This window comes from Eulemur rufifrons, chromosome 15, assembly GCF_041146395.1.
Source record: "Eulemur rufifrons isolate Redbay chromosome 15, OSU_ERuf_1, whole genome shotgun sequence".
Taxonomy (NCBI): domain Eukaryota; kingdom Metazoa; phylum Chordata; class Mammalia; order Primates; family Lemuridae; genus Eulemur; species Eulemur rufifrons.
The window spans coordinates 12,551,063-12,575,973 of NC_090997.1; the positions used below are offsets into that span (position 1 = coordinate 12,551,063).

Genomic DNA, 24,911 nt, shown 5'->3' on the forward strand with positions numbered 1-24,911 from the left:
TTAGGCCAGGGACAGTGGCACATCCTATAGTCCCAGCTACGTGGGATGCTGAGGGAGGAGGATTGCTTGACCCCAGGAGTTTAACTCCAGCCTAGGCAACATAGTGAGACCCCTGCCCCTGTCTCTTAAACAAAAAAATTAGCTTAGAAATGTCAAAATAAAATTTAAAGAGATGGACTTTACCTTAGAGAAGACCTGGGGCAGGAACTCTGGTGCGTAAGTAACAAATGGAAAAAGTGCTGAAACGTTAGTGAGGACACAAGACAGAATGAGGGGATCCTTGGTGTCAAAGTTTAGGACCATCTGCAACAACTCTATCCCATCATTAACAGGAATTTCCTGTAATACAGACATAAAGAAAACATTGATATGGCTGCCCCTACTCAGACATAACCACTTTTGCTAAATTTTCTTTAGACTCTATAAATACATAATATGGTTGCCACATATGATTTTATATATTGCTTTCTAACCTTAAAATTTATAAGTATCACTCCATGTTATTAAAACTTTTCATATATGATACTGCCATGTGCCACATTAGGGATGTAGCATTTCCTACTACTAGAAATTGAGAATGTTTCTAGTTCTTCACTATTATAAATACATCTTTGCAAAAAAAAAATATTTTGTCTACATTTTCAATTTATTTCATTTGAGTAAGAGACTTCTGGGGATGGCTAGAATTATTGGGTCAAAAAGTATAAACATTTTTCTTGCAAGAAGAGGTTCTCTGTTAAAAAAAAAATGTATGAACATTTTTCTGAGTCAAGTTAACTTGTTTTTCTTCTTTACAGGTTCTATCAATTGGTTCTCTACTCAATGTGTCCTTCTTACCATGTTCTCAGCAACAGTATTATTTCCCAAAACCTTTGCTTATTTATTAAGCAAAATAAAAGTTTACTTAAAATTGTATTTCTTTTCTTTTTTTTTTTTTTTGAGACAGAGTCTTACTCTGTTGCCCAGGCTAGAGTGAGTGCCGTGGCGTCAGCCTAGCTCACAGCAACCTCAAACTCCTGAGCTCAAGCGATCCTCCTGTCTCAGCCTTCCGAGTAGCTGGGACTACAGGCATGCGCCACCATGCCCGGCTAATTTTTTCTATCTATATTTTTAGCTGTCCATATAATTTCTTTCTATTTTTAGCAGAGACGGGGGTCTCGCTCTTGCTCAGGCTGGTCTCGAACTCCTGAGCTCAAACGATCCGCCCACCTCGGCCTCCCAGAGTGCTAGGATTACAGGCGTGAGCCACTGCGCCCGGCCTTAAAATTGTATTTCTTTACTACTCATCTTATATCCTTAAAAATAGATGCTAAATGTTGTAGGTTTTGGTTCCAGCTCTGCCATTTACGAGCTACTTGAAAATGAGTATGTTATATAACCCCCTCTAAATCTTGGTTTCCTCTTATAAGATGCCCATCCACAGATTTTCCTATCCCTCTCCTAGTTAAAAAGAGATCAAAACCATTATGCAGTCAGCATGGGAAACAATTACTCACCTCTCTATCTAGTGTTCGAAACATCTGGTTGATCACACTTTCCAAGAAAAAGGTCATGGCTTCCCACTGCGCAAATGAAGGGGAGAAGATGGAGCAGAGGCTTCCTTCTCCAGTTCCAGTGGCAGGAGAACACGCTTTTAAAATACACAAATGCTTATCAGCATTGAAGGATCACAGAAGACACAATGGGGCCTTACAGACTACCTGGTAATTTCACAGTTGAAGGAACAGGGTAATCTAACCCCTCTCAGCTTGAGGAAAGAAAAGAACATGAGTGCTGAAAGCAGAGAGATAGGCTGGGGTTCCTACCTTACCCCTACCTCTTAACAATGACCTATGTGAACTCACTTCTTTGAGCTCTGTTATAAAAACTATTTTTTTTTTTTTTTTTTGAGACAGTCTTCCTCTGTCACCTGGGCTATAGAGTATGTGGGCATCAGCCTAATTCACAGCAACCTCAACCTCCTGGGCGCAAGTGATCCTCCTGCTTCAGCATTCTGAGTAGCTGGGACACACAATGCCTGGCTAATTTTTCACTATTTTTAGTAGAGATGGGGTCTCACTCTTGCTCAGGCTGGTCTCAAACTCCTGAGCTCAAGCGATCCTCCGGCCTCGGCCTCGGGCTCGGCCTCAGCTTCCCAGAGTGCTAGTATTATAGGTGTGAGCCACCACGTCCAGCCCATAAAAACTATTTAGAGTACTGAATGAAAATATGCACGTAAGCATCAAAAACAGTGGCTGGCTCATTAGAGATACTTGATAAATATTAGTTTCTTCCCTCCTCCCACTTTATAATCTGTCAATGAGAATCTAAATAATTAAGATATTTAAGACCATAAAGAATCTTTCCAATAAAGAAATATGAGATACAAAAGACTGTTTTACATCCAATAGCCTCATGACAATCATAAGGGCTACATTTAGAGAACTTTGCCATCCTCCAACTTCACAAATTATCACCAAAGCATATTACTCAAAGAGCAAGGCACAGGCAAAAAGATTTATGAATTGCTTTTCTTGCTTACATATAGTACTCCTTACTAACTTTATCTTGCTACAACATATTTGGGCCTCTTCAAACTTTCAATTTATCAGATGCCAGAGACATTCAGAGCTGATTAGGAATACTCACAACTGAATGTTAAATCCCATCAATGTGGAAATCAACCATTAGTACGGAGCTTTTTTAAAGCGGTGACTTGCACAAGTTAATTCACCCTTTCTTGCTTTATTAATCCTGTCACACACAGCATAACAGACAGACAGAAAATTCACTGGCTGATGCATTTGGGTAGGGGGGTTTATTTTGATTCTATATAAAGTAGAATTTCCCAAAGGCTTTGAGGTGGCTGAACGATACGGGAAGTCCCTGTAGTGTTCCCATTATGCCTGATAGGAGATAGTGCTATGCAATAACTTGGTTGAAAAGTTTTTAAAAGTTAGGTCTAAACATGTGATTTGTTAAGATGGTGCCTGAAGTGAAGCAATAAAATAAACAATTGGTTGATTTTGTTAGAAAAGAAAAACGGGCTGGGCGAGGTGGCTTATACCTATAATGCTAGCATTTGGGGAGGCCAAGGTGGGAGGATTGCTTGAGCCCAGGAGTTTGAAGTTGCAGTGAGCTATGAAAGCAAAACTTATAAGGATCTGGTTTTACCCTATTTTAAACAGATTTAAAAATGTGGCATTACCTGCTTTGTGTGAGCCAATGAAAATGCTCACTCCCTAGGATGGAATTAGGCAGTGAGCCAAGCTATTTTTTTTAACAGGATTAATACACTGTTCTGATATGCGGCTCACGTTTATTTCCTATGTACAGTTTTGATACTGTTAATAATACTTCATTAATGTTTAATAATGAAAAAAACTTACAATTCAGGGATCCAGCACCAACAGAAGTTGTTAGCTGATACTTTAGCCATTCCCTGGCCATCTGGAAGCTAGTCTTGGGATCCAAACGACATGCCAACCTCATCACTTCTCCTTGTTGGGCCCGGGAGGCTGCCAAGGGAAAAACACCAAGCGAAGGACATGAATCAGTAACTAGCATAAAACAGATAATTAATGTTTATTCATTTACCATTCCAGAGGAAAGTGTTCAAAGAAATTGTTTTACAGACTTGTGCTCTAAATATAATAATCACTCAATAAAACTTTGTTCAATAATGAACCCAGAAATTTTAAAAAATAAATGATCTGTGGAAGCTGCCTTACTAGCCAGGTGCTATCAGTGGCAAATTAAAATCAGTCTCCCATTTCTGTTGGAATTAAAAGGAAATCAGGTTGGTGGGAATGTAAAATGGTGCAGCTGCTGTGGAAAATAATTTGGCAGTTCCTCAAAATATTAAACATGGAATTGTCATATTACCTAGCAATTCTACGCCAAGTTACATACCCAAAAGAAATAAAAATATATATCCACACAAAAGCTTACATGCAGATACTCACAGCAGCATTATTTGTAATAGTCAAAAAGTGGGAAGTAACTCAAATGTTCATCAACTGATGAATAAATAAAATGTATCTACACAATGAAATACTATTATTGGCAATAAAAATACATGAAGTACTGATATATGCTACAATACGGATGAATCATAAAAACATTATACAAAGTGAAAGAAGGCAGTCACAACAGACCACGAATTGTATGACTGCATTTACATGAAATGTTCACAATAGGCAAAACAGAGAGACAGAAAGTAGATTACCAGTTGCCCAGGGCTGAGAGGGATGAGAAGATCAAGGGAAAATATTCTAAAATTGATTGCTGTGATGATTGCTCAACTCTGCACAAATGCTAAAAACCATTGAGTTGTATACTATAAATGAGTGAATTCTACAGTAAATGAATTTTATCTCAATAAAGCTGTTACTTAAAAAGAAAAAAAGCCAGGTGTGGTGGCTCACGCCTGTAATCCCAGCACCTTGGGAGGCCAAGGCAGGAGGATTGCTTGAGGCCAGGAGTTTGCAACCAGCCTGAGCAACATAGCAAGACCCCATCTCTTAAAAAAAAAGTATCAGAAAAGCATGGTGGTATGTGCCTTTAGTGCCAGCTACTCTGGAGTCTGAGAGACGGGAGGATCACTTGAGCCCAGTTCAAGGTTGCAAGGAGCTTTGATCATCACTGCTCTCCAGCCTGGGCCACAGAGAAAACCCCAATCAATCTTTTGGGAAAGAAAGAACCACAAGGTAAGATGATATTTAATCCTAAGTATGAAAAAAATTCAAAAGTGTCCTAAGTATGGTTACCATTCCTAAACATCAACGTCCAAACACTGTGTGTTTGTGGTATAGAACAAAGAATATTATGCCTGGAATGTAGGCCTTGCACCCTTCTGCAATGGGAAACTAGGACTTAAGCAGGCTGACAACCAGGTTTGAGGATCTTGATCTTTAGTAAGAACCCCACGCAACAGGCACCATGATTCATAACTTTAGATGCCATTCGGAGACTGCTGGAAGAAATGTCAGGCCAGTATCACTTACAGTTGAAGAAAGCATTGAAGTCCTCATCGCTATCAAAATCAAATCGAGAATATTCACAGCTAGGGCTGTCTGTTTTAGAAGGAAAGCCCATCTGGAAAGAGAAAGGTAATTGGGGTAGGGAATGAAAATGGACCTAATAAAACAGTACTTAGGCTTCAGAAGCTCAAGCACTTCTTGATTTAAGAATTAAGGGTTTTGAGTGAGATTTTTATGATAAATAACTACTTTGGTTCTATCAGAAGTTGACAGTTTGCTCCCAGCTCCTGAGAGTGGTAGAAAACAGAACACTTTTAGTTGATACCTCCTTCCAAGTTCCTTAGGGAGAATTAAATTCTGGAATTTGTTTAGGGTCTGTTAAGTATGAAGGTATCCCAAGACAAAGTGATAATTCAGCATACAATAAGGAAGAAAGAATTGAGAGCTACTTGCCCCATTAAATGCTGAACACTGAGAATAAACATGTACAACTTTAAGTACTGAAGATCATGGCAAAGAATATCCTAGGTAAATTCTCTGAGCAAATAAGAGGACCCTTGAATGGGTCCCATTCTCTGACTTTACATATCAAGATTAAGAATCTGTCAGCTGCAAGAGCTCTTAGTAGATCTCAGGAAATTTAGGAGCAACTCTCGAACGAGGTAGTGAGCAATCTTTGCTTCCACTCTCCCTCCCTTCTCATTTGCCTTCCTGACTCTCACTTGGCCTTCAGAAACAATCTTCAGATGTGACCTCTGCTTGGAATCTTCCTAATTCCATCTTTCTATGTACTTGCAAAGAATTTTGCTTTTAACTGCCTGGCAATTATCACATTAGGTATGGTCACTGCTCTTGTTCAAACACCTAGCCCAATGCTTGATATATAAGTGCTCCAAAATATGGAAAAGCAGTTATAATAACCAGTATGGACTGCTTTCTCCCTGAGAAATAAGAATAGGCCCAAGGAAGGGATCTTAGTGACTAAGAAAGGGTTGTCAATAATGCCTCATTATTATGTGTATTCACCTACACTCCACATGTTTAGATTCCCATTATATACCTTGACCAAGTTAGTCATAGAAGCACGAAGATATTTCGGTATCATTGCTAACAGCAAAGGATCACGAGATAGGATCTCATGACGGAAAAGGGCTCCCCAAGTCATCTGAGTTGAAGAGCGCAGAAACTAAACGGAAAAAAGAAAAGAAAACCTCAGTTTAAGTATTTGAATTCTACAGAACCAAGATTATTACTTAACTTAGCAGTTACCAACTACATTTTTTCATAGAAATAAATCTCTACAATACTGTGAATGGTCTCTACTACAGTGCATCAGTAATGACTGCTCACTATGGAGGCTGTGGGTGGGTGTAATTCCTGGAGTGTGGGTTGAACTTTATCACTCTTCTATGCAGGAAAGGATAATGGAGTCTCAGAGTGATATTAGAAGGAAAATCTTGAACTGGATGAAATTAATTGTGTAACAACACAATTAATCAGACTTTTCTTTTTATAACTTTCAGTCTTATAACTTTAGTACCGAATCACCCAGGACACACCTCACTTGTGACTTACCACAATCCAAAAATTACCTGAGGGAAAAAGCTGCTGATCTAGACAGTAAAATGCTTGGCTCGGGAAGAAGATCCAATAATTATGTTAATGAAATGACACTGTAAGTGATTCCCTAGGGCCTGAGGAGTCAAATTTTACACATGAGCTGCAATATTACTTCAGGCCATAGTGCTTAATTTTGGTTCACCTAACTAAAATTTTGAAAAGTTACCTCCATAAAATTTACCTGACTTGGGTGGGTTGTGAAAGCAAGAAAAGATTCCAGGTATTTCCCAAAGTTCGCTGGTGTTTCTACATCAGAATCTACACCCTGTAGGAGTAAAAGACAACTACATTAATGATGTTGATGGGGGATGAAGGGAGGAGTGAGGGAGTACTACAAACAGATAAATTAAACCCTCAAAAAAGTTTGTTCTGAAAAGACTTTGTACTTCTTTTGGCTAAAGAAAGGCATCACTTCAAGGGCTAATATATAGGAAAGCTACTTTACCCCCTCAGTCATCATAAAAACTCATCCTGTGATCAAATAGTAAAATGAAAAAGAACATTCATTTCAGAAATTAGAGAAAGAAAAAAAATTCATACTACTTTTTTAGTCCCAGCCTATTCATAATATCTCTGTGATCCAAGCTCCATGGTATATGTCTTGTGTCTGAAACTATCCTCTCTAACCATTTAAACCACCACAAAAAGACATAACATCAATTGCAAATGTCTATCTTCCAACTTGTAAGACTGAGTATTAAATATTTCCCTAATATTTAATAAACCTAAAACAGACTTTTCTAGGTCAATCAGTCTAAAGTTTTCTTTCATGATCCAATATATCGTTTAGATTGAGAGAAGGGGTTCTTTATTCGAGTCCATGTTTCATGGGCTAATAGAACTTAAAAGGGTAATGCACTCAGCAGATTGATGTTCTATAAGTATCAAAATTCAAAAGAATAGTAATATTGACTTTATGAAATAGATGTAGACGTTTGCTGTTGATATTAATAATTCTATTTTTGTTTAAAGAAATTTATATCCTTCAAACATTACATTAAAATTACTCAATCTATGCAATCACATGAAATGATATGTAGGGCAATGCCCTGTCAGACTAAAATCAATGGCATCTGCAACCCCTTATGAAATATAACTTTCTAAATGCTCTCCCCAAATGGCCTTGAAGCTCTCCAGAAAACAAGCACTAGCTTACCAGCAATGCACACAGCTGATTGCCCAGTGCACTCAACACCTGACAGAGTCTCTTCAGGAAGACATAGTGTTTTTCTACTAAGCCTCCTCCGTCAGCAGTCCTGTAAGATGAGAGAATTCCTTATACCACTGACAAAATAAAAAGGACGGTAATAAAAACATGACTTTGTGTCTCATTTCTCCAAGTCACTTAGTTCAGGTTTATTATTCAAGAATCCAAATAGCTCTGTTAAATTAAAAAAAAAAATTATTTGGCGGCAAAACCTGTCCTGAAATAATATAGGACTATTCATAGCAACAGCAATTAATAATGACTAGTATGAACAGCAGCCATATAAGCTGCCTTCTGGAGGCAGTAGAGTATAATGTAAAAAGCAGGGGCCCTGGGGAAAATAAAGCCTAGGCTCTTGTGATGCAGAAGGGCGGTATGGTGTTACAGTTTCCAGTGCAGGCTCTGCAGCCTGACTGCCTGGGTTTCAATCATAGCTTAACCAATCATGAGTGTGGTATGGTACCCATAGCACAAATGGAAATGGGACACCACAGTGTGAATGTCATGGTCTCTATGGAACTAAGAAATGGACCTATAAGCAGTAACTACAGTGGCTACCTAAAAGGCATGTTATTCATTTAATTAACAGGACTTCTTAAAAACAGTGCTGCAGTCCCCACAGGAAAGAAAGCCATGATAAATGTGTATTAGAACGGATAGCAAGCTATTTTAAGTAATACATATGTGTCTCACACCTTTACATTTCTCCATAGGACCAAGAATAAGTGAAGAGTATCAAAACAAGCAACGGCTTTAACTATTTGTAATACATAGTTATACCTGACTTTCTTGTAAGAAACAAATATCAGGAAATGCTTTACTATTTTCCAGAGGAATTGGTAGAAAATAAGCAGAAGCCATTCCAACCATGCATTGCTTAACAACAGTGATAAACTTTGAGAAATGCATCATTAGGCAGTTTCGTCATCATTGTACAAACATTATGGTTTACTTACACAAAGCTAAATGGTATAGCCTACTACACGCCTAGGCTATATGGTATAGCCTATTGCTCCTAGACTACAAACCTGTATACAGCATGTTAGTGTACTGAATACTGCAGGCAATTGTAATGCAACGGTTAAGTATTTGCGTGTGTTTCTAAACATAAAAAAGGTACAACAAAGGCTGGGTACAGTGGCTCATGCCTGTAATGCCAGTGCTTTGGGAGGCTGTGACAAGAGGATCACTTGAACCCAGGAGTTTGAGGCTGCAGTGAGCTATGATCCCATTATTGCACTCCAGCCTGGGCAACAGAGCAAGACCCTGTCTCTAAAAAAAAAAGAAGGCTGGGGCCGGGCGCGGTGGCTCACGCCTGTAATCCTAGCACTCTGGGAGGCCGAGGTGGGCGGATCGTTTGAGCTCAGGAGTTCGAGACCAGCCTGAGCAAGAGCGAGACCCCATCTCTACTAAAAATAGAAAGAAATTATATGGACAGCTAAAAATATATATAGAAAAAATTAGCCGGGCATGGTGGTGCATGCCTGTAGTCCCAGCTACTCGGGAGGCTGAGACAGGAGGATCCCTTGAGCTCAGGAGTTTGAGGTTGCTGTGAGCTAGGCTGACGCCACGGCACTCACTCTAGCCTGGGCAACAGAGTGAGACTCTGTCTCAAAAAATAAATAAATAAATAAAATTAAAAAAAAAAAAAAAGAAGGCTGGTTTTACTGGTCTGAGTGCAGGGGTTTTTACAACTAATTGATCACAACCAGTTACAGATTCCTTTGTTCCTTCCCCACTCCCACTGCTTCACTTGACTAGCCTTAATATAAATAAATAAAAAATTTAAAAAAAGAAAGAAAAAGAAAAACATTGCAGTAAAAATACAGTATAAAAGATAAAAATTAGTATGCCTATATGGAACATTTACCATGAATTGAGCTTGCAGGACTGGAAGTTGCTCTGAGGCACTGGGTAAGTAGTAAGTAAATATAATAAGTAGTAAGTAAATGTGAAGGCTTAGGACATTACTGTACACTAATGCAGACTTTATAAACACTGTCCACTTAGGCTACTCTAAATTTATTTAAAAATTTTTCTTTCTTCCATAATCAATTAACCTTAGCTTACTGTAACTTTTTTACTGTATAAACTTAATATATTAAACTTTTTTGACTCTTTTGTAATAACACAAGTTTAAAGCACAAACACATTGTACAGCTATACAAAAATATTTTCTTTCTTTATATCCTATTCTATAAGCTTTTTGCTACTTTAAAATTTTTTTAAAACTCTTTAAACTTTTTTGTTAAAAACACAAACACACACATTAGCCTAGGCCTACACAAGGTCAGGATCATCAATATCACTGTCTTCCACCTCCACATCTTGTCCCACTGGAAGGTCTTCAGGGGCAATAACACCCATGGAACTGTTATCTCCTATGATAACAATGCCTTCTTCTGGAATACCTCCTGAAGGACCTGCCTGAGGATGTTTTACAGTTAACTTTCTTTTTAAATAAGTAGTACACTCTAAAATAATGATTACAAATACAGTAATATATAAAACAGTGACATAGTCGCTTAATTTCATTATCAAATATATGTACTGTATACACAAATGTGCTACACTTTCATATGACTGGCAATGCAGTAGGCTTGTTTATACCAGCATCACCACAAACACATGAGTAATGCAATGCACTGTGATGTTATGATGGCTATGATGTTACAAGGCAATAGGAATTTTCATGTCCATTATAATTTTACGGGACCACCATTGTATCTGTGGTCCATCGTTGACTGAAATGTCATTATGTGGTGCATGACTGTATTTCAGGTACATAAAATGTGTTTTAAACACACATCTCTCAATTATTCCTGCTGCTTCCAAGAGCCTCAGCACTTCAGGCACTGATTACTTTGAGGAGGAGAACAGGGAAGAGCATCTGGAGTTCTGCACTCAAGGTAGGCCCTAGGACAGACTCTGGCATAGCAGATCGGAAAAGTCTCAGGCCTAGACACCAAGGCTACTTGGAGGCCCATGGATCATAGGAAGCAGAAGAGAAAATCAAGGAGATAGTTGCCTGTGGAGAATTGTAAAAGTAAGTGGGTGGCGAGTCAATGGGCACAACTTATTTCCAGCATAGGATCTTCAAAAAGGTTGAACAGTCCTTTTAAGATTGCCTGATTTTCTTATCCAAAAACACTGTCAATTGACTGTTAGCATTTAGATAGGAGCTTCAGATATATCCAAATAAGATCTAAAAATGACAAAGAAATTAGAAAACACATTGAAAAATAAAGAAAGCCAGGAGCACTGGCATATGCCTGTAGTCCCACCTACTCGAGGGGCTCGCTTGTGCCCAGGAGATTGAGGCCAGCCTGTGCAACACAGCGAGACCCTCATCTCTTAAAAAAAGAAAAGAAAACAACAGATACTCACTGTGCAGCAGAGAGTATGTAATGCATGGCAACATCTCCAAATAAGACCATCAAGGGCTTCCGGTCTTCCAACTTGCCCTAGACCCAATTTTAGGGAAACACAGTTATACAAACTATTATTATTATTTTTTGGAGACAGAGTCTCGCTCTGTTGCCCTGGCTAGAGTGCTGTGGCGTCAGCCTAGCTCACAGCAACCTCAAACTCCTGGGCTTAAGCAATCCTTCTGCCTCAGCCTCCCAAGTAGCTGGGACTGTAGGCATGTGCCACCATGCCCGGCTAATTTTTTCTATATGTTTTTAGTTGTCCAGCTAATTTCTTTCTATTCTTAGTAGAGACGGGTCTCAGTCTTGCTCAGGCTGGTCTTGAATTCCTGACCTCAAGCGATCCTCCCGCCTCGGCCTCCCAGAGTGCTAGGATGATAGGCGTGAGTCACCGTGCCCGGCCCAAACTATTATTATTAAAAGCCTCAAAGTACTGACATCTTATATGCCTACATAATCAAATATACTGACTTCATAATTTACGATATACCCCGGGGCTTAATGAACACTGGAAAAAAGCCAACTCTTTAAAACCAAATCTGGATAAGACTTACATTTTAAATGTGTTGGGCAATAATACTGATAATGACAGCAAAGTAAATTATATCCATAGATAATATTCCTAAAGAGAAAAAGTCATGGTCCCAATTATTAGCCAAGACAGATATAAAGCCAGTGTAGCTACCATTTGATTCCCAGAATACACTAAGTGAGCTTTAAACTTTAACATTACTTTTATTTCTTAAGTATAAAGTACCAAGAATCACAGCTGTTTCAAGAATCAAGTATCCAACCCATGGAGGAGCAGGAGATAAATATAAGAAATAAAATAAGAATAAAGAATATAATTTTTTAAAAATAAAACAAACAAACAAACCAAAAAGAATCAAGTAGCCTAACAAATCTCTGCCAATGGATCCCTAGAATACTGGCAAACTCCTATTCAAAGGGGGTGGAAGTGGGCAGTAAGTTGGCCTCAAGGAAAAAAACTCCAAACTTTTACATGTCTTTCTGTGACAACTTGCAATTAAACACACACACACAGCCTACCTCAGAGACTCTAAGGATAAAAGTCAGTTTGAAGTAGTAACTTACTTTTCTGCTGACTGCAATGAGAAGACATTCAGCTGCTCCCAACTGAAGTTCCTGTTCATTCAGAAGCAGGCACAGTGTCTCCAGGAGTTTACAGTTTTCAGCAGTAATGTGACTCATAGACACCCAGTCAATATAGCCTGCTAGAGTATTCAATGCTGCAACTCCTACTCGACAGTTCGCTTGAGCCTGCATGAGTAGAAATAACTTTTGACCATGAAGTCCTCACTAACAGAAAAGGAAGCGGTAGTTATAACTGAATTTCTACTTTCTAATTCTGAAAAGAAAATCATTTTTTGAAAAATGTACTTATAGTGAGACTTTGTCTCTATAAAAAATAAAAAATATTAGCCAGGCATGGTGGCTCATGCCTATAGTCCCAGCTACTCAGGAGGCTGAGGTGAAGGATCACTTGAGCCCAGGAGTTTGAGGTTGCATTGAATTATGATCACACCACTGCACTCCAGCGTGAGCAAGAGCGAGACTCTGTCTCAAAAAAAAAAAAAAAGTACTCATGTAATAGTCACTGATAGGGAACTCAACAGGTTTTCAACTGATACAGGCAGAAACAAAATTAAATGAAGGTAATTTATGACCACATTTGTCATAAATTATAGGTTGTGGGCATAATTATGGGAAAACCATGTATACAAAAATATTAGATGTTAAATGCATCAAAATACTGACTGTTCAGTAAATGTATAATTACGGTTGATTTTTATCCTTCTATTTCTTTTCTTTTTTTTTTTTTTTGAGACAAAGAGTCTCACTCTGTTGCCCAGGCTAGAGTGCTGTGGCATCAGCCTAGCTCACAGCAATCTCAAACTCCTGGGCTCAAGCGATCCTCCTGGCTCAGCCTTCCGAGTAGCTGGGACTACAGGCATGTGCCACCATGCCTGGCTAATTTTTTTTTCTATATATTTGTAGTTGTCCGGTTAATTTCTTTCTATTTTTTAGTAGAGACGGGTGTCTCGCTCTTGCTCAGGCTAGTCTCGAACTCCTGACCTCGAGCCATCCTCCCGCCTCGGCCTCCCAGAGTGCTAGGATTACAGGTGGGAGCCACTTCGCCCAGCCTATCCTTCTATTTCAAATTCAAACACTGGCATTCTCAACATCCATCAATAAGACCACACTGGCATGTATGGCCATTTCATCTTTTTCAATAAATCCTAAATATTATAATTTTACCTCCTACCACAGCTCAATGATCAAAAACAAAGCAAAAACAAAACACAAGTAAAGCTGAGGTCACCCTGCACTAGGTGTATATGCATCCCCTCATCTGCAAGCCTCAAAAAAGTCTCCTTTCAACCCCACAAAGAGCTCTTACCTTAGACTCCTGAGAAGTATCTGTCTTCTGAAAAAAAAGCATAAGGGTTCAATGTTGTTAATGAGTAAAAGGCTACATAGTAACTTTCCACCCCTATAACCAAGGCCCTTGAATGACTCTTAAATACAGATAAAATTTTTTAATCTTAGAAAAGAATACAACTTTACTTAGAACACGTAACTGATATTACCCTAAGAACAGGTTAAAGCCAGAAACATAATTAAATGAATGTAACTCATGACCATGGATGTATGGGCATAACTATAGGAAAATCACGTATACAAAAATATTAGATGCTAAATGCATCAAAATAATGGCTGTTCAATAAATATACAAATATGGTTGATTTTTATCCTTTATTTCAAATTCCATAAAATGTTACATAATGTTTATAATTTATAATCACATAAAATAAATATTTTCCTAAGGGACTTCTGAAAATAAAATTAAGAATAACTCCTAAAGATGATTAAAGAAAGAATATAAGCAAGAATAATAACTTCTGAAATACCTGGAAATCTATCATGACTGGTATCATAAAGGATTTGTTTTACTATTCCTTTTCTGAACTTTCAAATAATTTTTTTAATAAAGAACAATTATTAATCCCTCACAATCAGTCAAGTAGGGATGTTAACAGGGGCAGAGATGAGTAGAACTCTCTTACCAGCATCTACTGATGCTACCCCAGAAAGAAAAGGGATCCAAGTGGTAACAGCCAAGTCCAGCCTCCACCCACCATGCCAACAAATCCTCCATGCCTCCTGGGACCACTGCAGGAGCCAGGTGACGGGACAGAGAAATAGAGCCCATTCATTCCATGTTTGTTTACCGTTCAGTCTATACCCCAATTGGGAAGGTGAACGGACGGAAGTAGAGAAGGAACTAGAAATGAAGTGAGAAATTCAAGGTACAAAGATGGCTCTTGGTGTGCTCTGGTCCTGGGCAGAAGTAGAAGCCTGGCTTAACAGATGGAGAGACTGAAACAAGGCCAAGGAAGGAGACCACATAGATGTTTCTAACTTGTGTCAGAGCCATCACCAGCCAGTCTTACTCTGGTACACACTCCATTGGCTAGATTTCTAGGGCATCTAACTATTCATGATTTGAAAATGTTGGAAAACCAACGGACTTTACCAAATATTATAGCTGGAAACAGTTTTTCAATACTACAGAGTTATGATGTTTTTCTTATAAAATAAGTGGCCATTTATCTTTTTTTTTTTTTTTTTTTTTGGAGACAGTCTCCCTCTCTTGCCCAGGCTAGAGCACCGTGGCGTCAGCTTAGCTCACAGCAACTTCAAACTCCTGGGCTCAAGCGATCCTCCTGCCTCGGCCTCCCAAGTAGCTGGGACTATAAGCATGCACCACCACACCTGGCTAATTTTTTCTATTTTTAGTCTAGACGGGGGTCTCGCTCTTGTTCAGGCTGGTCTCAAACTTCTGAGCTCAAGAGCCTCCCGCCTCAGCCTCCCAGAGTGCTAAGAATATAGGCGTGAGCCACTGTGCCTGGCCTCCGTTTATCTTTAAAGTGCAAATAACTGAAGGCCCACAGGGCCTGTAATCCTAGCACTCTGGGGGGCCAAGGTGGGAGGATCACTTGAGCTCAGGAGTTCAAGACCAGCCTGAGCAAGAGTGAGACCCCATCTCTACTAAAAATAGGAAAAAAAAAAAAAAAAAAGAAAAGAAAAATGCAAATAACTATTTTTTTTTTTTGAAACAGGGTCTCACTCTGTTGCCCGGGCTAGAGTGCCGTGGCGTCAGCCTAGCTCACAGCAATCTCAAACTCCTGGGCTCAAGCGATCCTACTGCCTCAGCCTCCCAAGTAGCTGGGAATACAGGCATGTGCCACCATGCCTGGCTAATTTTACATATACATATTTTTAGTTGTCCATATAATTTCTTTCTACTTTTAGTAGAGACAGGGTCTCGCTCTTGCGCAGGCTGGTCTCGAACTCCTGAGCCCACGATCCACCCCCCTCGGCCTCCCAGAGTACTAGGATTACCGGCGTGAGCCACCGCGCCTGGCCAACTAACACTATTTAAAGTGTAACTCTACCCGTCCTAATTTTCCCAATAAAGTTCCTTTGATATTCTACAAATCAGTGTTCATAATTTCCCAAGAGTAATTTCTTAATTCATCTCATGTAGATGATAATCAGAGATGTGGCTATACTGCAGAGTTGAAATACCTTATTTTTATGTCAAATGCTAACATTTCCAATCAAAAGGGTTCTTCCCTAATAAAGAAAATAATATTTACTGAGAGCCACTGCCACTATTCTACTGCTATTTCTTAGATTATAAAATACAACAGATTCAGGAAAAATTGTCCTGTATCTTGTAGTCTAATGACTCAACTTAGGGATAAAACACATCTGAGCCTCTTGCCATTTCCTCAAGAAGTTGGCCCATGTTATAAAAAGTATGGGCAGGTTCTCTCTATATGACAATTGTTCCCTTTCTCCTAGGAGTTAAATTTCCTAGACCCTCAGTAGACATAGGTTTTTAAATGCAAATATTTTCTGGATGTTATCTTTTGAAGAATCTTGGGGAAGGATTTTGGAGAAAGACTCTATTATAATACAAAGAATGGGTTATAAATTCCACTAAAATCATTTATCAGAGAAAGGATCTTCAACATTACTCTCTAAACCTTTGGAGAAAACACCTTCTGACTTTAGGCTTGTTTTGAGGATTAAATAAGATATAAAATGAAACAAGTACAGTCAGCCCTCCCTATCCGTAGATTCAACCAACCTCAGATAAAAAATATTTAGAAAATAACAATACAACAATAAAAATACAAATTAAAATAATATAGCATAACAATAATTTACATAGCATTTATACCATATGAGGTATTATAAGTAATCTAGAGATGGCTTAAAGTATACAGAAATATGAGGAGGTTATATACAAATACTAAGCCATTTTATATAAGAGACTTGAGCATCCAGGCATTTTGGTATTGGGGTGGGAGACTGGAACCAATCCCCTAAAGATACCAAGGGATGACTGTATACAGCATGTATTAGGCACTCTCTTGAGTTCCTTCCCATCCTAACAGTTCATAGTACGTTTTTCTCATCATTTTACATTAGTATCTAATGTTTCTCTAAAAATAGACCCAATATAGCAGCCAGGGGCATAGAACAATTTTAATTAATCCTATTTTGTGAAATAAGTACTTATGAGAATTCTAGATCCGAGTTTTTCAACCTCAATACTATAGACATTTTGGGTTGGATAATTCTTTGTTGTGGGCTGTTGTCCTGTGCATTACGGGATGTTTAGCAGCATCCCTGGCCTCTATCTTCTAGATGCCAGTAGCAACCCCTCAGTTATGACAACCAGAATGTGTCCAGATAGCCACAAATGCCCCCCGAGGGGCAAAATCACACCCCCCTCCTTTAGAACCACTGTATTAGATTAACTTTCTTTTTTCTTTTTCCCCTCACTCTCCCCCTAGATTAACTTTCAAATTGTCTTCCAAAGGACATCTGCTAAAAATGATAATGGTTGGAAAGATAGTGTCTGGCTCACCCTCCTCTGCAGAAGAAAAACCTCCTCAGGAAAAAATAAAATACCAGGGACTATACACTGAAGATTAATAAGCTTGGCAGCCAGTCCACTGCAAAAGGGACCAGGACTACATAAAATGCCACAATTTAACAAGATACCATCCTGACATAACAGAAATCCAAATTTTCAAATATTTAGTATTAACCTTCACTTTTATACTGTTTTAAGAATTTTCTTATAATAAAGGAATTATTTTTTCTAGTGGACATGGAAAGTTACTGAATGGAATTTGTTAGAAAATTAGTTCTAGTTTTTCCTGTCATTTCCCTTTTTTTGCTTATAAAATGTCACTTTCCTTTGCTAAACCAGACACCTTAGTTCCTTACTAAACGTTTATTTTAACTAAAAACAAAAACAAAAATGCTCATACTAGAAAACAGGACTTTTGGTGGGTGGGGTATCCCTTACCACTTGCTGGTACTTGTTTACATTTTCTTGCAGTGTGTTAAGTAGAAAACTGAAGATCCTTTCCATGTTCTGTGTTAACGTTTGCTGGATATCCCTTCTTCTTTGAGGGGGAAGCGTCTGAAAGGTCACTACGTCCTCTGCCAGTCGCAAAAGGATGAACATCACTAATTCTGTCTGCGTTTCCTATACCAATAGAAATAGGCTAGTTCAATTACACTAAAACATCTTTTTCATTACATGTATGCCCAAAGGCTATTTTCTGTTGACAAAAAAACCCAAATACCAATAAAAAACAAACCCTTAAGTTTGTTCCAAGAACAAGCATGCTGAATTGATAAAGCTGTATTTCATACCTCTTGTTTGGAAAGAGTGTCCAGTTCTACTAACATGTCAGGCCAATGCTGCGGCCACTCTCGCTTGATCATTTCTACTACAATTCGAGATAGAACATCTTTAATATGGTTCTCCTCTTCCAAAATGTTCAATGTTCCCTGAAAAAGAACAAGAGATATTAAGAGGTCTGATCGGAAAAGAAAATTGGGCTTTAAAAGTGTACAAAACTCATCAGTAGACCTGCTTTTAAACTAAACAAAACAAACAAACCTGTTCTTCATGTCTGAGTCACTTGTCCTGCATTCTCACTAATCATTCTTCCCACTTAAAGCTTGAGTGAGGATTGCATCAGCTAATAAAATGGCTCACACAGAGCTAGGAAGACATCTTTGTTCTTTATAAACTGAAAAAATTCTCATATTGATTTTTTTAAACATTTTTTATAGCAATGGGGTCTTGCTATGTTGCCCAAGCTGGTCTCCAACTCCTGGCCTCAAGTGATCCTCCTGCCTCAGCCTCCCAAAGTGTTAGATTACAGAGGTAAGCCACTGCATCCAGCCTCCATATTGACTGGTTTAGTTTTTTAGTGAGTCAGGGTGGAAGACTATAGAAATAAAGAGTATAGTGAAAGGCTGGTAAAATGGCAGGGTTTGAAGGAGCAACTGAATACTTTATCAATAGTCCTAGTAATAAAAGACAAAGAAGTATTAGAAGATATAGATTGTACCTTTCACATCCTTTATCAAAAAAAAAAAAAAAAAGGCTATGGATTTTAAACATGTCTAAAGTCATATTCTAGTCAAATTCATTCTGCATGTTTTCCATTGTTAGTACCACACAGTAGTTGTCTGGAATAAAAGGAAACAAAGTGGACAGTGTTTCACCCTAATTTAGATCTAAAAAAAATCTCACTCATTTGCTGAAAATGTTCAATCTCTGCTGCTCTGCCTTTATAATTTTAAAAATAGAAGTCAACACAAAAAGGTGATTAATTAAATCTAATAAGAGACGTGATGAATTACGGTTTCTTGTGCTGTCTGACCTATTTAGAACCAATGAATTTTTACACTCCACATTGAAGAAGTCACATTTTGTCTAAAGTCTTAAACTTTAGACTTTACTTAATTTTCTTAAAGACTAAACACAAGTCTTCTAACCACCCATTCCTTACATTTGCAATCAGCTCCATGACACTGTTCTTCAGATAGACCTTCTCCAATCGAGACATGCTGTTCCATCGAAACCTGGCCACCAAAACGCATAAAATCAACAGACTCAAATTAGAAGTCTTCTCTTCAGAAGAGCATAGCTTTGATTGCTGAATTAGATTACACGGGAGATTTCATTATGAAATTATTCTTTTAACTTTGTACTCTTCAAAGAATGGACAAAAACAGTCCACTATTAACCAAAACACCAACAGAAAAATTCTTGGGAAAGTGGTTTATTAATTGGAATCCACAAATCAAGCTTTTCCCCATGATTTTATTTTTAGGGTGAAAGCAAATATACATCTAGGACAACTGCAACAATGTAGTTGCTTTTCAGAAAATATAATCTTGATATTACTAACTTTCTTTCTGTGCTGGCTTACAAAATAATAGCACAATTCCAGAAAAACTGTGGCTAAGTCTTAAAGGCTGATTCTTCTGATGGGTGTTGAGAGTCGGAGACTCAAGTTAGAAAGGGTTTTCAGTTATTCTCACAAAATCCTTCTTTGAATGTGCCATTCAGAGAAGGTACACATGCAAACTTAAAAAAAATGCGCAGTACCTAAGCAAAGGTTTATTTAGCTATACATTGTATTACTCTAAAAAGGCTTTGAGGGCTGCTGGAATATAGTAGGAGCTCAGTAAGTGCTGGCTGAATGATTAGCAGCTATTAGCTAATATTTGTTGAATGCTTAATATGTACTACACACTTTTCATGGATGAAGAAACTGAAAAAGAGAAAAGTTAAGTCCTGAATGAGAGTTCCTGTGAGGTTCTAATAACATCTTAGGGATCAATCCTTCCTTCTTGGGGGCTGCTCTTTTCTATTCACTAAAAAGCATCTCTGTAGGTTACTTAAGAAATAAAGATTTGCTCTCTCACAGACTTCAGTGATAACGTCCAAGAGCTCCTTACTTGACAACGTGTTCCAGGATCTGAAGGCCAAAATGTCTGACGATGGCGATTTGTGTTTTTTCAGCCAACCTCAAGCCACAAGGAACACAGATAGGGCACTTTTCTTTAAACTCTTCACAAAACTGAAAGAAGAAAAGGTAGTGTTTCCTTTGGGAGCTAAGAGAGGGTGAGCACTAAAAAAATTTCACCTTAAGAAACTCTAACTTAAGCTATATTTTTAAGTTACAAAACCTAGCTCAATATTATATGAATAAAGAACTGATAAACATTCTTTCCAGTTTGATGGTTCTACATTTCCCACAATATAGCCAATAGTAGCCTTACTAATGTTGAAAAAAAACTGGACCTAAAGGAGTAAAAAATTATTTGTTAGAGACACACCCTGAAGTACACAGGGGTGAAAACAATTTCTAGGATTTGTTTTAAAAATCTTTGTGGGAGGATAAAGCAAATGTGGCAAAATCTTTATAACTGCTGAATTCGTGTGACAGGTATATGCAGAATCATTATAGTATTCTACTTTTGTGTCTATTTTAAATATTTCATAACAAAAAGCAAACTAATAGAACCCAACTGCTTCTGATTCCTAACTATGTGGCAAACATCTATATACTGTAAAGTTTCCTCCAAGTGGCGCTCACTCTCCTTTATGAAGTTATATCATTTAAAAAATGTACAGCACAAGTATTTTCTCCTGAACAGTTATTTCTCACAGTCCACATATATCGTTTGCAATGTATGAGTGGGTCCCAGGAGCACAGTATCCGGGACTTAAGAAAACTACTTTTAGGAAACCAAAGTGCACCTGTTAAAATGCAAAGTAAGTGGTAGAAGTTCATCTTTGCGCAAAATAGCCTAAGAATATCACACACTAAAAAACGTGGGAGGAGCGGGTGTGTGAGATTTAGCCCAGAAATGCCCAAAACATAGGTGAGGGTTAGCGAGAAGGATGTAAGTAAAAGAACACTCGAGGAGCTGGAGCTGGGTTAGGACTAGTCAGGAGAGTGGGTCAGCTGGGAAACATTTCGTGCAGGGGAGACTATAAAGAACGAAGCTGGTGTTGCGGCCGGTATTTCTGCACGTGCGCCTCAGGAAAGCAAGGGAATGTGGGGCTTAGGGGACGGCAACCGGTGCAGCCGGCTGTGGAGGGGGTCGTGGAGCCAACAAGAGTGAAAAGAAGTGAGGAAAGGGGGAGGAGGGGGCAGTGGGAAGTGGAGGTGAGATGATAAGAGGCCAGGGACAGGAGTGTCCCAGGCGAAGGGCAGGAGCGGTGACCAGAGAAGGCGCGGGTGGCGGGGTGGGAAAGACGCAGAGGGCCGCGAGAGGAAGATCCTCGGGGTTTGGAAAAGGAGGTCCAGGAGCCACGTGGGCGGGGAACGATCACCCGAATTAGGGGCGGAGCCGCGGCGGCTGGGTCTCCGGGCGGGCCCAGGGTGCCAGGACCCCAGCTACCTTGAGGGCTTCCAGCCGGTAGCGCTGGGTGGAGCTGGGGTCCATCATGACCGTCACCGCTTTCACCAGCTGCTCGCACAGCGCGTTCACTTGATCCATCGCCATGCCTAGAGTCAAGCGCCGCGAGCGCACACCGCCGCCGTCCCGGGAGCACGAGGCACGACAGCTCCCTTGGCGGGACCACGTTGGTACCGGGCCGCGGCGGGCTGAGGGGGTGGGGAGCAGGAGGAGGAGCGTGAGCAGCAGAAGCTGGAGCCGGGAAGGAGCAGCAGCTGCGCACGCGCCCGACCCGCCACTGCGCACGCGCCCGCGGAAGTCGTGACTCCCTTGTGACGGTTGCTCCTGGGTGGGCGGAGCGAGAGACGGAAGGGCCGCAGCGCGCAGGCGCGTCAACGGCTCTTCGCGGCGGGCGCGGTGTCTGACCTCAGTCCGGCGAGGTTGCTGCTGAGTGCTCTGTCTTTGCTGAACGCCGCTGCGCTAAGCGTACGGTTGTTCTGGCAGGATCCTTTATGACTCCTGATGCGCTTCTCCATCGTCACGGGGAATAAATCTCTCTCAGAACTCGCTGGCCCGCTCCCAGAAAGGCGATAAGATATTCAAGATCTCTTCATTTTCTTCCATTGGACACCGAGCCCAGCATCTACGGCATCCGCTGTGGGCAGTTTTGCTGGGTGTTTGTTGCCTTGGTAAGAAAATTTAGAGCTGTTCGATGTCATTGTTTTCGGACTTTCCATGTTGACTTTGCTATTGGTTTTATGGTATAGCGGTGACTGCTGACGTACTGGGCCCAAATTATGTGAAATAGAAATTATGCTAACAGAGAGATAAGGTCCTGGTATCGTCCTCTAAGATTTTTCTTGTAGAAAAAGTACCTACCTCTGTAGCTCTTAAACTTCTCTCTTCACTTGCACTTACTTTCCTGGATGTGTTGTTACCTGATCGGCACCAAACTTGTTTTGTGCAGATTGAGATAAATCGATATATTTAAAGATGAATAATTGCAACTAGTGAAGGTTTGTGGAATTTTGATAATGGGCCAAGTGCTATATATAAGTGGTATATACTAGTTGTGTAACCCTTATCCCAAAGAGTTCTAGCAGAAAATGCGCTTCACTTTCCATCTTTGTAAAGCTCTTGCTTTCTCTGGTAAATACATAACCTGAAAACCTCAACAGTTTTATTATCTGTTAAAGTCTGCATATCTGTTTATGTGATTGTGTACTCAGCAAAATGTTTGCTGGACTTAAATCACTGCTTCCTATTCCTACTCCACTTCTGGTATTTGGATCTAATATGGTACTTACTCAAAATTTTTTTACTTTATCTGCTCCAGGACACAGAAAAGCCACTTCGGGGTAAAGGGATTTATGACAGGTTATGGTATAAGTGTCACATTCTGCTGTTTTAGGTCAGTAGGCAATTGGAATTTATAAGGAATTAATGCTTTGACTATTCTGATTTTCTTAATTCTTTGTTTTCTTTTCACTAATCTCCCTACTTTGTAGTTGCATAACCTTTTTTTCAATGTGAAATGTTAATATTTGAAAAACTTTTTTTAGAATATCAGTTGGGTGCTCACTCAACTGTATAACCTGTTTTTTGTATTTAAATCATGAATTACTGGTGTTTCCGTAAATATCTTATTTACTTTAGGTCAGTTGGTCCAAACTCAGCTGCATATTGGAATTGCCTGGAGAGCTTTTAAAAATCATGGTGTCCAGGTCACACCCATGCCAATTAAGTTAGATATCAATTTTTTTAAAGGTTCAGCAGGTGACTCCAATGTACAGCAGAGTTTGGGAGCCACTGCTTTATATTCCTTCTTCCAGATTGCTAACAATGTAATAACATTAGTCAGTATGAGGTTTAATCTTTCAATCTACCATTCATACCTTTATCTGTGTCTATCCGTGTACAGTATATAATAGTGTTTCTTTTCTTTTTTTTCTTAATCCTTGCCCAGGAGCCATGCTAATCTTCTCTGTATTGTTACGATTTTAGTATATGTGTTACCTAAACGAGACAGTAGGGTTTCTTTTGTGTTTAAAATTTACGTGAATGGGTAGAAAATCACTATTAGAACAGTACAAAGGGCTGGGTGCAGTGGCTCAAGTTTATAATCCCAGCACTCTGGGAGGCTGAGGCCAGAGGATTGCTTGAGGCCAGGAGTTCAAGACTAGCCTGGGCAACCTAGTGAGACTCCATTTCTTCAAGAAAAAAAATAGAAAAATTAGTCAAGCATGGTGACACACACCTGTAGTCCCAGATACTCAGGAGGCTGAGGCAGGAGGATCACTTGAGTCCAGGAGTTGGAGGCTGCAGTGAGCTATGATGGCATCACTGCACTCCAGCCTGGGCAACAGGGAGAGACCCTGTCTCAAAAAGAAGAGGAAAAAAAAAAACACTACAAAGCAATTATTATAGGCAAGATCTACTGATGGGTGCTTAGTGGTTGAAAGGTTGAAGAAAAACAGGATATCTGCATAGTCTCAAAGTAAACTTGATATTTATTAGTTACAAAAGAAAAAAAAAGTAACTTTACAGGCAGAAACCTGGCAAAACACCATCTTAACTAACTGATCATGGTGAACATCATTAGTAATTAGAGATATTGATGTTATATACTCCTCCCCCATGTGATACACTGAAAAGAGCACATCACTTCCATGATATTCTTGCCAAAAATGCGTAACTTCAGTCGAATCATGAGAAAACATCAGACAAACCCAAATTTAGAGACATTCTCAAAATTACTGACCAGTACTCTTCAAAAGTGTCAAGGTCATGAAAAACAAGGAAAGACTCCAGTGTCACAGATTGGAGGAGACTAAGGAGACATCATGAATAAATGCACTGTAGGATCATATATTAAATCCTGGAACAGAAAAAGGACGGTAGTGGAGAAACTGGTGAAATCCAATTAAAGTATATAGTTGAGTTAATAATATTATACCAATGTTCACTTCTTAACTTTGATAATTGCACAGTGTAAAATGTTAGCATTAGGGGAAACTAGGAGTAGGAGATAAGTCTGAAAGTATTTCAATATAAAAAGTTAAAAATTTTTTCATGAATGCTAGTGTTATATATCATTTTCTGCTTCTCATTTCCCTGAATTTTATACTTGAGATCTGTTTGTCAACTAGATTAACTAGCTCTCTCCCCCTAGTGATGTACATTGTGATTTTACTATGCATTTCCCCACGACTAATGATGTTGAGCCCATTTTCATGTGTCTATTGTTTTTTTTTTTTTTTTTTTTTTTTTGAGACAGAGTCTCACTCTGTTGCCCAGGCTAGAGTGAGTGCCGTGGCGTCAGCCTAGCTCACAGCAACCTCAAACTCCTGGGCTCAAGCGATCCTCCTGTCT

General features: G+C 39.3%; 2 protein-coding genes and 1 non-coding gene across 3 annotated transcripts in view; 1 reads left to right on the plus strand and 2 right to left on the minus strand.

The window, feature by feature from the left end:
* Positions 1 to 21,739, minus strand: part of XPO5 (exportin 5) — a 44,254-nt gene extending 22,515 nt beyond the window's left edge. The window contains exons 1-15 of the mRNA XM_069487330.1: positions 21,543 to 21,739; positions 20,091 to 20,212; positions 19,136 to 19,208; positions 17,985 to 18,122; positions 17,632 to 17,814; positions 13,639 to 13,665; positions 12,312 to 12,497; positions 11,176 to 11,252; positions 7,738 to 7,837; positions 6,763 to 6,846; positions 6,022 to 6,147; positions 4,986 to 5,076; positions 3,369 to 3,497; positions 1,497 to 1,630; positions 184 to 339 (exon numbers count right to left, since the gene is read on the minus strand). Coding sequence (XP_069343431.1) covers positions 184 to 339; positions 1,497 to 1,630; positions 3,369 to 3,497; positions 4,986 to 5,076; positions 6,022 to 6,147; positions 6,763 to 6,846; positions 7,738 to 7,837; positions 11,176 to 11,252; positions 12,312 to 12,497; positions 13,639 to 13,665; positions 17,632 to 17,814; positions 17,985 to 18,122; positions 19,136 to 19,208; positions 20,091 to 20,212; positions 21,543 to 21,647 — 1,731 coding nt within the window. The 5' untranslated portion in view covers positions 21,648 to 21,739. The remainder of the gene's footprint in view (positions 1 to 183; positions 340 to 1,496; positions 1,631 to 3,368; positions 3,498 to 4,985; positions 5,077 to 6,021; positions 6,148 to 6,762; positions 6,847 to 7,737; positions 7,838 to 11,175; positions 11,253 to 12,311; positions 12,498 to 13,638; positions 13,666 to 17,631; positions 17,815 to 17,984; positions 18,123 to 19,135; positions 19,209 to 20,090; positions 20,213 to 21,542) is intronic.
* A 263-nt stretch (positions 21,740 to 22,002) lies between these two features.
* POLH (DNA polymerase eta) overlaps positions 22,003 to 24,911 on the plus strand; it is a 38,361-nt gene continuing 35,452 nt past the window's right edge. Inside the window, exon 1 of the mRNA XM_069487672.1 lies at positions 22,003 to 22,228. The gene's annotated coding sequence lies outside the window, so the exon portion shown is untranslated. The remainder of the gene's footprint in view (positions 22,229 to 24,911) is intronic.
* LOC138396139 (U6 spliceosomal RNA) lies at positions 23,464 to 23,566 on the minus strand. Its single transcript, XR_011235617.1, has one exon. It is a non-coding gene; the product is annotated as a U6 spliceosomal RNA (small nuclear RNA).